The sequence below is a fragment of the Zonotrichia leucophrys genome, chromosome 2 (genome assembly GCF_028769735.1).
Source record: "Zonotrichia leucophrys gambelii isolate GWCS_2022_RI chromosome 2, RI_Zleu_2.0, whole genome shotgun sequence".
Lineage (NCBI taxonomy): Eukaryota > Metazoa > Chordata > Aves > Passeriformes > Passerellidae > Zonotrichia > Zonotrichia leucophrys.
In genome coordinates, this window is record NC_088171.1 from 33064342 (window position 1) to 33078715 (window position 14374).

The 14374-nt window shown below is 40.2% G+C and overlaps 1 protein-coding gene across 1 annotated transcript in view; it reads right to left on the reverse strand.

The window, feature by feature from the left end:
• The window catches only part of IGF2BP3 (insulin like growth factor 2 mRNA binding protein 3), a 112438-nt gene that overhangs the window by 18560 nt on the left and 79504 nt on the right, over positions 1-14374 (reverse strand). Inside the window, exons 8-11 of the mRNA XM_064704477.1 lie at positions 13384-13518; positions 12703-12825; positions 10189-10324; positions 8232-8363 (exon numbers count right to left, since the gene is read on the reverse strand). Coding sequence (XP_064560547.1) covers positions 8232-8363; positions 10189-10324; positions 12703-12825; positions 13384-13518 — 526 coding nt within the window. The remainder of the gene's footprint in view (positions 1-8231; positions 8364-10188; positions 10325-12702; positions 12826-13383; positions 13519-14374) is intronic.

The following is a 14374-nucleotide window of genomic DNA, read 5'->3' on the forward strand; positions in this document are numbered from 1 at the left end:
AACAAACTGCAGCCTGAACTCCCTGCACCCTCCAAGCTTTTTAGGTCTACTTCAAACAGATTTAGGTCCATGCTGAGAGTCTAAAGCTTTCTGCCACACTCACTGCCTGAAAAGCCAGGATCACACTCAGAAGAATTCTGCACTGCTGAATTCAGTCAGTCAAGCAGTAGCAAAACAATTTAAAAGAAGCAATGCGTATTTTTCACTTTGATTTGCACATTAAAGCACTGCTCATATTGCCATGCATGAACTGCCCAGCCACCATCCAGCCAGGGTTCCACCTTCCCATGAGCCCCAGGTGAACCCAAGATGCTCCCCTTTAGTGCAAATGCTGCATTATATGAGAAACACTCATGTCACTAGATGAACCAAGGGCATGACCCTTTCTGGGACACACAGCCCATGGAAAGGCCATGCAGCTCTACCTCTTTTCTATCAGCCCCAGATATTATGTGTGAGTGTCCTCTGTCCATCTAGCTGAGCTGGTCCTCTCCTCTGGGTTGAAAATCTAAGAATGACCCTCCCTGTCTACATTTCCATTTTGGAGACTACCACATTTCAATACCTGAAGTTAAAGACAGCTGCTTCTCACACAGTGATCAGTACCTTAAGTGAGATGCCACTGGAATAATTTCACTTAGTACTACTCATTCCACTTCTTGGCTCTCAAATTTACTACTTTTCATCATGATTGTCTCTGAACTGAGGATCTTCTTGGACTACTAGAAGTCACTAAAAGAACCATACATAGAAGTTTTTCCAACATGACAGCCTAGCTAGCAACAAGGGAGTACAAATCACAGAAGCAGAGAAGGAACATTTTCTGGCAGGCTGGTTATAAGGCATTTTACAAGCAGGAACTGGTTTGACATATTTCTGAACATGGCATGAACTTTTTGTTTTTGCAAAATCTGACTGGCCACAATGCCAAAAAAAGCAATCTGCCACCTTTTATTCAGAACAGACAGCCAAAATCAGAAATCAGCATAAGGAACAGATTGTGAAACTATGTAAGCAGGAATTTTGCTGGTCATTCACAAGCAGCAAGCATAGGTATTCAGTGTTGCAACACTGTATGACCATCAAAAAGTGTATGCATATAAACACTTCCACTTCAAAAATAATAGCTGTGACTCAGACACACGGGTACTCAAAATCCATAGAAGTTGCCCACGAAATCACTGGCTTTGGAAGATGCAGGTACTCATCAGCTCTGGTTTATAAAGGCACTGCTCTCAGATTCCTTGACAGCTGCCAGAAAAGCAGGTTGTGTAAACACAAGGATCACTTATTCTTCCATCATGTTTAACAAACAAACCAGAGATGGAGCCAGATACAACAGAATGAGGACCTGACCTACTTTTGTTTCTGGCCTGAAGGAGCTCAGTACACCCTAGTAACAAAATATTTGGCACCTTAAGGAATTAAATTTCCCATTCAGTTTAACGTCCAGAAGGTTTGGAGCCTAGTACTTAGGGCTTGAGGCTCTGAGATGGTCAAGGGGAACTCCAATTAAATCTTCCCACAAGAATCTAAAAGCAGGGAACCAACACAAATACCAATTCTCTTGTTCCAAGAAACTACAAATCTCTACAAGTATTCAATCTTGCAGTGAAGAAGAAACCAGTTTTATTTTAAAAAGCATGGATGACTGGTGATGTTATTTGCATTATGACAACCTGAGAACTCTAAAAGAAGCTATTAAGAATAACTGGAGGCTTCAACACCTTGACAACCTACCACTGACCTGCCAGATCTTGGAACACCATCGGGTGCCAGTTGCATTTTTCCTTCCCTCACCAAGGGGTGGGTCCATCTCTAGAGGCAGAATAGTCTGACTGCTCTGGACACATGTCCCTGACAGCACAGCATGGCAGAAGCAGGAGACTTTCAGCACAGTGGGAAGACCAACCATATTCTCCACAGGGCAAAACAATTCCACAATGTTACACACCAAGAACTAAATTTTTTGTCAAAAAAAAAAAAAGCCTCATTAATGAATGAAAGAAATTAAGCATCAGTAAAGGTGTATTTCAAGGCACTGAGGCTGCAGTCTTCAAAAGGAGTCTAATTAGCAGGTAGATTTTTTTCAGACAGTGCTGTTGTCCTACAGTGCCCTCCTCAAGATTGCATGTGCTGCACATGTATGGTTCTAATTTCACCAATGTAAAATCATTTGGTAAAAGCACTGGCAAATCCTTCTTCATCCCCCAAAACCACATCCTCTTTTGGCTGCAGGACAGCTTCTCAAAAATCATCTACTGCTTAACAAGCTGGGCAAATTAGGGCAAAGCCACTTGCAACTACACACATCATAGATGAACAGACATTACTGCCTCTGGGTAGATCAGGCATAACAGTTGCACAAATTAATCCTATCAAACCCAGACATCCAAAGGAGCCCAACTTTACCAAGTAAGAGTCAAAGTACCTGGAAACATAGGACAGTTTTTCCTCTTCCTTGTGTTTCTCATCTATGCTCAGGGCATCAAATGAAGGCCCTCAATGGAGCAATTTTTCATTTTAAATTACTTTTTTTTCCTGCCAAAAGCACAATGCAGTTATTTCTTCTCTTACTTCTATTCAATATAGAGGTTGTCTTCTTTACTATTATTATTTAAGAAAATGACTGGAGAATAAAGAAGGAATCTTTCTCTTGACCACAACATCTTCTAAGAAGAAAGTTTTCCATTGGCATGTTCCTCACCTGCAACAAAAAGCTTCAAGAGATGGCAAAAAAGAATAAAGGAAAGCAACCTATCAGCCTAACTGTACAAGAGCTTTCTTGTAATCAGAAAAAGGTGGTTTGATTTCTTGGGTTTGTTTACTGTATGAAATGACCTCTTTGTTTTTGTTGTTTTGTTGGCTTTTTTTTTCTTTAATTTTCCTGTTCCTCTCTGTCTCTTCGGAGAAGCCCATATGCATATCACATAAAAGTTCACTGTGAGGCTAAAGAAAAGGTTAGGAAGAGTGCTCTTTTTTTGAAGGCAGAGCTCCAAGAAGCCACAACAGGTGTCCAAAAAGGCCAGCAGAGAAAGCAGTCCCACTGCAAGCAGAGGAGCATCTCTTCACTCTAGCCAACTTTCACAGGGCTGAAGTTCATGTATCTCTTCCATGACCTTACAGAAGAAGAGGAGCAGCTGGTGTGAACTTCTCTTATGGAGAAAAGCTCTCTACTTCTCACCTTACTTTATGTTTGAGTTTACCTGCCATGAGACAGAATTAATTCTACTACCCTGTTTCAGGGCATTTAAGGGCAGGATGAGGTCTCCACAGGTTATCCCTTCTTCCCCCATGCCCTTGGGATGCCAAATTTCAGATCCAGAGGCTGCAAAAGAAATGCAGTTGGATGTAAAATTAAACATGCAAAGTTCCAATTATAAAAGGAAGGGCACAACCCACTTAACCCCAGTAGGTGGGCCAGGTGTATTAATTGCATGACTGTACACAGTTGGATTTTAAGATACGGATTTCTTGTTTGCTTGGAGCTTTAAAACCTTCAGTGTTGCATGAGAACAAAATTCTATTCTTGAGAGACAAGTATGTGCATATTCTCCCCACAGTTCAGAAGACAGAAGCAACAACTCCATCAAAACAGCTTTGAGCAGTACAACACTACATCTGAAGCAGTTTGGCTGGGATACTTGCTAAAAGTACTTTCTTTTTTGTTTTTTTGGTGGCAACATATTTTCTGGAAAACATAAGCATGGGTGATATTCCCTTTTGCAGAACCTTACTGTCCTCCTCACAGAAATCCCAGCACTTTGTGCAGGTGCTCAGGTCACAACGCTTGTTACAAGTGACAGTGGGCAGACCAACAAAGCTCTTGGCAATCGTGTCAGAGCTGCAACACACACAAGCATTTAAGTGCACAGCTAAGGAGAAAGATTTGAGGATAAACAGAAAGTGGTGGTTTTTCCAGGTCCAAAAGCAGCTGGACAAGACATTGGGTACAAATAAGCACAGAAAGGCTACTGGTCCTTAATATGGTCACACAAGGGCATTGATCAGTCAAAAAAAGACCATTAGCTTGATCCTATCACCAGGATCATAAGAGCAAAAGCACAGCCATTTGACAGTAAAAAGAATTTTTAGCTCTTAATACTTTTAAATGTCTCAGTTAAGTCCTACTTTTTCCTCAAACCATAAAGCATTGCAAAGATTCTCACGTTCTAATTTGTTTGTATTTTAGGAATCCAGGAAAAAAATCAAATAGATCTTGGACTTTTGCAAGCAGAGATAGGAACGTTCAAGAACTGAAGCACAATATGCAATTCCATTGCATCCCTTTTCAGCAACTGCACAAAATGAGTGCTTTGAACAGGCAAACAGAACCTGGACTCTGCAAATAAACTATACAATTTCAATATCAAGGATTGTTGCTAGCAATAGGTAAAAATACAAGAAAATGGATGGTTAGCCTGCACTGCTGTGGAAATCAGACACTGTTAGCCACGTGCAAAGGCCACGTGCCAGAGTGTGTGTGTTTGTATCTGCCACCAGACAAGTACCAAGGACAACTTGTGCCTTCCTGTGGGGGCTCCACTGCCAGGACAAAGAGTAAAAGCAGCACCCAGATTATTACTGAGACACAATCTGCATCTTTTTAGATTAATTTAGCTGAGGTTTTGGTGCCGTAAATCACAGTTAACCATCATGGAACAAGGTCTCTGAGTCACATGGAAATCATTCTCCTGAATGTGACCCAGTCCAAGGAACTAAATACAAACTAGTGTTTGATAACTGATAACATCACCATTTCCTAAGTTTGTGATACCAGAGTGTAGCTGAAGCAGCTGGAGAACAATGTTTATGCTCTTGTCAAATGTCTTAAAGGTTTGCATGAAGAGGGATAGGATGAAGCATCACACACGTTAGCACAGCCAAACCTATTTAACTACTCAGCCTCAAGCTCCTGAGTACAGAATGTTTCAGGAACACTTGGCTCCAGCTGTGTTTTGAGCATTCAGAACTGTTGCTAAGCCCTGGCACTGTTACAAAGTCCTAGATCTGTCTATGCAGGTTTTTCCTCTTTATACCCATGTTAAAAAAGCAGAAGCAGGAATGTGACAGATCATTGTTTCAATAATTAAGATGACACTTCAGTTTCTTTGGGAACAAGTCCTACACAAGGTCACAGCCACACCTTGTCACTTGAAAGCAGTTCATATGAACCATCAGCTCCATATGGAAAACCTGCTGCAAATGCCCAGACTCGCCCACCTGATTCTTCTGACCCAAGGGAGAGCCCCAGGCAAGTCCATCCCCACAATGAGGTGAAGAAAAGGTCCATACACAGATATTACAACAAAAGCTTCAAACCCACCCTCAGACACAGCACAGGGGTGTCCCAAGGCTCTCTGTATAGCTTTAAGCACAGACTTCAGACACCTGGATGCCAAGTGATACTGCAGCTGAAACTGCTGGGGAGCACACCTTACAGGAGACAGGGAGGAGCCAGCCCTGAGCAGAAGGCAAAACTTGCACTACACACAAATAAGCAGGGCAGCAGCAGGATACACTTCTTTAGACCCTGATGCCAGCAGTGTTTTCAGAAAGGATTTCCACTTTCCTCAAAGGGATATCCTCAATATCCACTAATCCCTGCTCCCGAGCATAAAAGGACATGCACTGAAAACATGGTAAAGGGACTTGGGTTGTCCAAATAATGAACTTGGTAACAAATAGCTCATAGGTAAATCGACATAAAGTCTCCCTGGGAGTTCTTCATTAATTTTACTTCTAAGACCTTGTTTCCCCAAAGCCTCTTTTAGACACACAGATTTTATTTTAGTTTTTAAATCCCTCATGAGTTCTCCTAGATCTCCCCCTGTGGTTACCTTTAGCCTTTCAAAATGTATCCATTTCTCCTTCAAAATATAGCCAGACTTTTTTTTCCTCTTTCTACTTGTGAATGCCTCAATAACCAATTTAATCAGTGTCTGAAAAGCTGTTCTACTAGGGGAAAAAGTTAGAGGAGAGTAAAGCTCAAAAGTTACAGAAAATTAATTCATACACAAGTAAGACTTAAAAGTCTTCCAAATGGAAACTAATGCATCCATTAAAGGAATAGACTCATACTTTTTCTTGTTTTCTCTCCTCAGAGAGCAACAAGCACTCCAAGTAATTTGAGGGGCTGACTCACCTGAAGCCCACAGAGCCACCTGCTCTTTTCCAAATACCAACACATTTAAGTACAAACAGGTGAGATAATTCCCTTTGTTCATACATTTGCTTTAGAAGCCCTTAGTGTCTGCCTCGGGGGCTGTATCAGTACCACCCCCAACTTCCACAAAATCTGTTGGAGTTCACCTCCCAGCCTGTGAGCTCATCCCTTCTTTCTGCATGTTAGCTGGTCACACATCTAGACTGCATGGAATGAGAGCCATTTCAGAGGAATGAGCACAAACAGAAGCAAGAGAGTTCAGACAGTGATCTGAACTTCCAGCTGCACAGTTTCCACACACTGACATTTGTTTCTTGATGCTTTTTTCCAGATGTTGCCATTATCCTCTTTCCAGAAACCTGGATACTGCCAGAGATCTTTGCAGGCCAAAAGAGGTGCATTTGGGGGGTAAAGGTGCACTAGCAACAGAGGCACAGACAGGAGTAACCACCAAATTCAGCACTGTTTAGGTGCATGTTTAAAGCAAAAGGAACCACAACAGGGGGGGAAAGTGGGAAAGAAATGAAAATAAACTGAGTGATGAACAGAACTGTGGGCTTACAATATGAATCTCAAGAATAGCAAAGTAGTCTGCAAATCTGGAGTAAAAAGACAGGAAAAGCCACACTTTTAATTACCAATATAGAAAGTTATATACTTTTAACAAACCACATCTAGTATTTAAGAAAAAACCTGAGGCAATTCATTACCAGAGATGGCATTTTCTATAATGCAGTGAAGCAGAAACCTGTATTGTTTAGCTTAGTCTGCCAATCTAATTGAAGTGCAGAAGGACTGTGAGGGAGAGAACTTGTTTGTCATAAATGGAGGCTCTGCTATTGACAGTAAAATAACTGAGTATAAACATATTTCTATTGTAGCTTTCATTGAAGCACATTTTTCTGATAAAGCCACTATTATACTCAATATAGTTCATAATACATTCCTAACACCAAAGTTGTTCATTCTTACAAACAATGCTACAAGAGAGGAATTTTTTCCTGGTCCTTGCACTGACTCTCTCTTGGCTTCTTCCTCTGGGAAAAATATTTGTACCACAACTACCCTTTAGTACAACATAGCTCGAGTTATTTGATGAAGTTTAGTGTTGTGCTGCATTTTCACTTTTCTAGTTCATGAAGAGTCTCAGACTTAGCTCTCTAGATGTCACTGTTGGGCAAAGAAGGGGACCAAGTCAAACACAGCAGAGTTTGTAAAGTTCTGCCATCTACTTCTTAAGAGACTTGTTAGAATTGTTTAGAAAATTCACCTTGCATTAAGTTGCTAACAACCAGCAAAACAGAAACAAAAGAGATGAAAAAACACCACCTTTTCCTTATAATGAGGTTGTCTTTTCTTGAAAGCAAAACACCATCTCAGCTCCAGACTGACTCTGGAGGTTTCTGGTACAACAAATCACCTGCTCCCTAGTAAAATTCCTCATTTATGTTTACTAATCAGCAAAGAATTTGAGTAAGATTCTGTTAAACTTTTTCATATATATTTTTAGAGAGCAAAATGCAAGTAAATCACAGCTTTCTGGAGACTGATCCCTGCAATTTACATACTATATATTTAGCAGGATTGCATTTCAACAGGGCATTTATAAAACTGCTACATTCAAACAAACACTTCAGCTACACATAGATTCCCACTTCATGACAAGAGATAATTTCTTTTCCTTCCATACCACAAGGAATAAAACTGCAGACTAGCATTGTTAATTGCCAATTCCAGCAATTTTGAAATGCTATTTTATGTGAAAGTTCTTTGTGCAATAATTCAAATTCTATATAAAATAAAATCTAACACTTTTCTAAGCAGCACTATTTTCCAGTTTCACTGAGCATTTCACTAGAAAAACAACTAATGCCTGCTCCCAACTGCAGCCACATGAAATACTTTTCAGTGTGCAAGCAGGAAGACAGACAGCATTTAGAAAAATGACAGAACACAGCTAGCAAAACACCCTTCCAGATTTTCTGGGGAAAAAAGGCAAAAGATGCAGCATTGCAGAGAATAGTATCACCATGCACTGACCATCCAAAATCAGAGCTGCCCTTACCCCAAAAGGTGGATATGAAGCAGCAGCAGCAGCAGAGGCAACACTCACTGCGGGAGGTGGTATTCCTGAAGAAGAAGGTGGGAACAGACCCAAGGCATTCAGATTTAATCCAGGAATTAAATGTGCTTGAAGCTGCAATGGCAGAAGAGGTAAGATTTAGAATCCTGGTTATTAACTCTAATAAAATCCCAGTTGGCATATGCTATTAACCTTTTGGGATGTTATTTTAAAAGAAAGTAATTTCCATTACCCAAAGGACTCTCATTCAAACCTGTTTCCCAGACACATGTACAGACCAACAACATCAAAAACACATAGTAGGAAAGGCAGATGGGGATCACTTGCTACAACTTAGTCATCAAAACACATTTCAAATTTTACAGCAAGATGTTCAGATAATAGTACTATTTACTTTCAGAGTGAACAAATTTATCAGAAAAACAGTAGTTTTGTCCTTACACTAAAAAGACAGCCCTGTCGAAACAGAGAAAGATCATGCACAAAGCCCTGCTTTTCTTACACTGGGGGAACATGTATGTGACACTATCACCCCATCCTCCCTCCCCTGCAAAAGATGAGGTGAGATATCTTCAGCAATTGCTGGGAAAGGATCAGCTATAAAGCTGCATGTCCCTTGCTTGACCACACCTGAGAAAAGTGACATCGTCACGTGGTAGGAAGCATTTGTTGTCTGATACAAAACTAGTCAGCGCCCCTTTCCCTTTTCCAGATTATTACTCAAAAACATGAACATGCTTTAGAAATATTTCAGCTAGAGAGACAGATGCTATCTCAGGCCATTAAGATAAGTCAATCACAGGACACCAAAAAACCTCAAAACTTCACTACCTCAGAAACTACCTGAATAATCACTACAAACTAAACTCAAAACCTATACAGTAACAGAGGTAATTTTTTGATTTTCCATACCTTTGCCAAATAGCAATAGTCTCTAACTCACTCCATGTTCCTGCTTGTTGTATGAAACAAAAATGCACCACTACTGAATACTTTGTTCCTCATGAGTACCTCATGTATTGCAATTTGCTTCATGTGGGGGAGGCAGGGGGAAAAGTGGGGAGAACATTCGCTTGGTAGGACAAGCATAAATAACACACATTTCTAGAAAGTCAGGACTACTGTAAACTGAAAAAACATTTCCATTCTAACTCTAGACCATAAGATTTGGATACACATGCACATACAATGCTTTTCCTAACTATCAAAAATCTCAATCATTTCTCAATATGCATTAGTAATACTTTGGCAAACTAATGAGGCATGTTGTTTTCATTATATAATCACCAATCATCTTCAAATAGGTAAATGCCTTTATCATCTACATCAAGAAAAAAAACCTTAATAAGACCTTCTTAAATGAAATAATTAAAAACAGGAGGGATCTTTCTTCCACACATTATTATGCTATTTATGTGATGAGACTGAATCACTTCTTTAAAAAACATGCAAGCCAGAGCACATAAGCCACAACAGCACAAACATACCTTGCTTCAGGTCCTTGCAACAAGAAAAAAATTAAATGCTCGTTCATTTCCTCAGTCTAAATAAAGTTCTCAGTTCTCCCACTCAAAAATAAACCAGAAAAAGTCCCCATTAAAATAGCATACATAAATAACAAAAATGCTTGCCTACACTCCCACAAATAAATGAAGCAACAGAGAGGCTACAACAGAAAATTCTGATGTGATATTAGGAAAAAAAAAATCATCATGAGAGCAGTGAGACAGGGCACAGGCTGCCCAGAGACACTATGGGTTTTCTATCCATGGAAACGTTAAGGAGAACTCAAGTCCCTACACAACCTGGTTTAAATTTGAAGTGTGGCCTACATTGAGCAAACCCACTGCTGGGCCAGGCAACCTCCAGGGATCTCTCACACCCAAAATCCTTCTGTGGTTTTAGTCCCAGAAAGAGCCCACACCCTGAGGAAACTCACATTCATAGCAGCAATATCATTTTCATAGGACTCCCTGATTTTCTTCATGATTTCTTCCTCAGCCTTGGCACAAGTTTCAATACTGCCTTTAACTGTAATGGTCCTTTCTGGATTATAGAGTGTCAAGTCCTGCAATCTGCAATGACACAGAAGCACAGTTAATTAGCAAACAAAGAAGATAATCCAGATTTATCATTTGAGTGTAACAACATCCAAGCATGTCGAGTTTGCCCTCCAAAGGCTGTAGTATCAGTTCATAACAGGATTCAAACACATCCTCAGATAATCTGGGGAAACTCTGTCCTCATGGGAAACCCAACAAAACCCTCACAGCGAGGTTTGGGGGGGGATGGCTGGGACACACTTGGGTGCTGCACAAAACAGAGCCACACACTGTGCATGAGCACACGGAGCTGCTGCAGGGCAGTGCAGCCATGGCCCACCTCACACCAGCACTACCAACCGGGACAGGGCTTCACACATTCATTTTAGACACCTCAGAAACACACCATAAAAACATTCTTTCCTTGAGAACTATGGTATATTCCTTAAGGAAACTGGAAAAAAGCCCAGCCTCAGTGAAACTGCAGGAGAGCCTCCAAACCCTCAAAATGGGGAAAAGAAAAGCTGTGTGCAAGTCAGCATTTGCTGCTCAACACTAGTAACTCCTCAGGGAAAATGAAAGGGTGACAGCTTTAAACCAGTGCTCTATTTGGCAACAGATGCAAACCTACTGTGGTAACATGGATTAAACACACTGGGAGTTTGCCATAGCATAGCCAGGCACTGAGGAAAGGTAGAGGGGTGCAGACAAAGGCCAGGGCAGGATGCAGAGTGAGGAAGCCCATGGCAGGAAGGAGAGGAAGCAGCACACGAGGCCTTGCCTTCCTGCACAGCTCAGCCGAGCAGGGGCAGGCGCAGAACACATCCACTAAGCAGTCCTTGACTCTCCAGTGCATGAGCACTGAAGTACTGCCTCTGGAAGGAAAATGTTGGGAAACTCCCAGAGAAGAGAGGAAATGCTTTCCCAAACCAGCTGCCTTTAAATTTATGGAAAAGCTTACCCAAAGGCCTGAATGAAGAGATCATGAGAAAGACTAATTAGAAATAGCAAAATCAATGGGCATGTATGCTCTCATTTTTGTATTGATTACACCAGATGAATTCAGGGGGCTATTTTAGGCATAGTATGACAAATATAAGCTTGAGGCCAAGATTTTAATGCAAAGAAGCCTTTAACTCACTAAATTAAAAACTACTCTGTAGCTATTTACAGACAATGTGTTATTTGTGTCATCATCAATAAAGACAAGCGGATTTCATGGAATGAAGACCATTTTTTCATGTACTCTGTACACATTTTTTCTCCTTTTAGTATTAATAGTCTGTGTACTGTTTGCAGATAAAATGTTTATGCAAACACATTCAGGAGAGCATGCTAGCCCTATAAAATCTATTCTTGAAGCACACCTATTTAGGTGCTTTTTCTCTATTTATTTTCCTCAGATTAATTCATAAACACACACACACACCTTTAAGGAAGGCCTCAGGTGCTTTCATCTAAATTTGTTTTCCTCTTTTTGAAGAGCCACATTTATTTGCAGCTTCCTTGTCCTCGTTTGAGTTATTTCCTGCACTACTTTTTTTGTCTCCTGCATGTATTCACACCTCTTCATACATCTTCATGTGTCTTTCAAACCTTTTCCCTTTCCTACAGCCTGTAAGCCTAATTCTCACCCTTCCTGGCTAAAGCCAAATCCAGGATGCCTTCAAATACTTGGAAGTTCATGCCAGAGCATTCATTATTCAGAACAGGAGGTTCTCTGAAGATATTACTCCAGGGTAAAACTACTGTTGACTGCCAAGCTTCTACAGAGATGTTAATCTAATCAGTGATTTACAGATTTCCAGTAAAGGTGAAAACTCCTGTTTAATCTCAGCTAAATTTGAACAGGTCTCAGATACCCTCATAAAGTCAGACTAAAAAAGCTATTACTTTGCAGCAGACTAGCCAATGTATTGTAATTTGGCTGTCAGTGGTCAAGAGGGACAGAACTGCTACTAAAGATACCCTTTTCAGTATTCATTTGCTCTGTTTCTTTCTTTCCAGTCCAAGAATTTAATATATACTGGAAACTAAAACATCACTAATTTCACTCATTTTCACACATAGCTCAGAACTGATCCAGACTTATAGTTTCAAACAATCATTACATATGGTATAATATATTAAAAACAACTGACACTTAAAATATAGTCTAATACAGGCTCCACATTGCCTATGTTATTTTAGGCTTGCTCTTGACTGAGTTTACAATGAAGACTCACTGTTTACATGAAATTTAACTGAGCTTAAGCAACAGTTTAATCCATATGATGGAAAGGCCTCTGAAGGGCTGTTACCTCAGCCTTCAATGCACAGAACATTTTTCTAAGAACTCTGTACCTGTACATCCCACAGCAGTACTGCTGCCATTTGACATGTCACTGAAAATCAGGCCACCAAAAACTTACGGTGATATTGTGATTTTAGTATCTGTGTCCTGCTCAATTTTCTTCAGGTTTCTTCCTTCTTTGCCAATAAGTCGGCCAACAAAGTTGTTGTGTGCCAGTATCTTCAAGGGAATTTCTTCTGTGCTGTAATGGAAGTTATACCTAGTGAGACTTTTGGAGACCAGAGTACAAGCTTTTATGCATGTTATGGATTAATTTGATTTTCACTGAAATATCCACAATTACATGTTTTCACTGGGTGCAGAATAAGTCCAGGTGCAATGGGCTTTGCAGCACTATCACCTATAACTCAATTGCAACATACCTTTAACTAAATAAAGCTCAGACTGAAGTAACTAGAGCTGTTGGGAGGGAAGAAATAGATCTTAAAGCTTTTAGTGAGGGCTCACAACTTGTTATGCTCACTCAGACTAAAAGCTGTCAGTTGCTCGAGAAACTTTCATATTTGCTCCAGTTCACCTCAAAATCACAGCCAGACAACAACTGAAATCACAGAAGTATGCTGGGGCTAATGAAGCAAGTAGACTGTCCTGTAAGGTAAAATATCTCAGTACCTTTACCTACTTAGATACGGATAACAGCAAATATTCACTTGTTAACAGCTTTAAAGACTGTCTTTAAATGGAACTAGTGAGAATTCAAAACTTTTAATGCTTCCACAATGAAATGCTTTTTACTCACAATTTAGTATCTTGAGCTTCCTTTTGCATGATCTCCATAATAATTTTACAAGCTGTTGAGCAGCCTTCAGGAGTTGAGTGGATGGTAATTGGTTTCTCAGCAGCACCTGCATTCTCTTTACGATGAATATCAATTCTTGAAAGAAAGAAAAACACTCTATGGTAACCACACACTCTATGGTAAGCCTTGTGCACTTCCAACTGTTGTAAAACTAACTTATTTTGAGCTAACAGTGACTATATATTAGTAGTTTAACTTTGAAAAGCTTACGACTACTTAAGCATTTCCTAAATACAAATTTGAGTGTTAGGAAAAGCCTCTCCTGTCCTGATTTTACCAGCTAAGCCCCACCTTTGTGGACACTTTTCTTGGTAAACTCCCATCAAGATGTTCAGGAGAGTGAATAGACAGACAATGTGGCAAACCCCTGAAGACAACAGCATCTCATCAAGCTTTCCCAGTGCCCCATCTCCAGCCCCACAGCTCCACTTAGAGTGACAGTGCAGCTGCAGGACAGTCAGGCTTTGTCCCATCTTATTTTAAATACCTTAGCAGCAGAGTTTCCCAGCACTCCTCTGCTAGCAAGTAGCATGGTAGTACTTTGCATCCATCCACAAGATTAGTTTCTTATACTTTTCCGGCCTGATTTTGTCCTTTACTCTACACTCTACCACCCTGAAACTACTAGCCTTGTTCTACAACAGGTTTATGTAGCTCTAAAAATTTAACAAAAATTAGTTATTACCTACATAAAGACAATGCCTTGGATATTACTTTTCCCTGCCAATAACTGCAGTTCACGCATTCTTTCCACCTCTGCTTTTTGTTTTTGCCCCTCTTTCACATGTAACAGCTATTTTCTAACTGAAACAACCATACTGCTTTTCAAGAAGCCCCTTTATTTTTGCAATTCTTTCAAGTGTTGAAAACTCATTTTGTTTTACAATGCAACATTTTCCAAGAAACCCATCTTGGCAATCCTTGGTGGAAA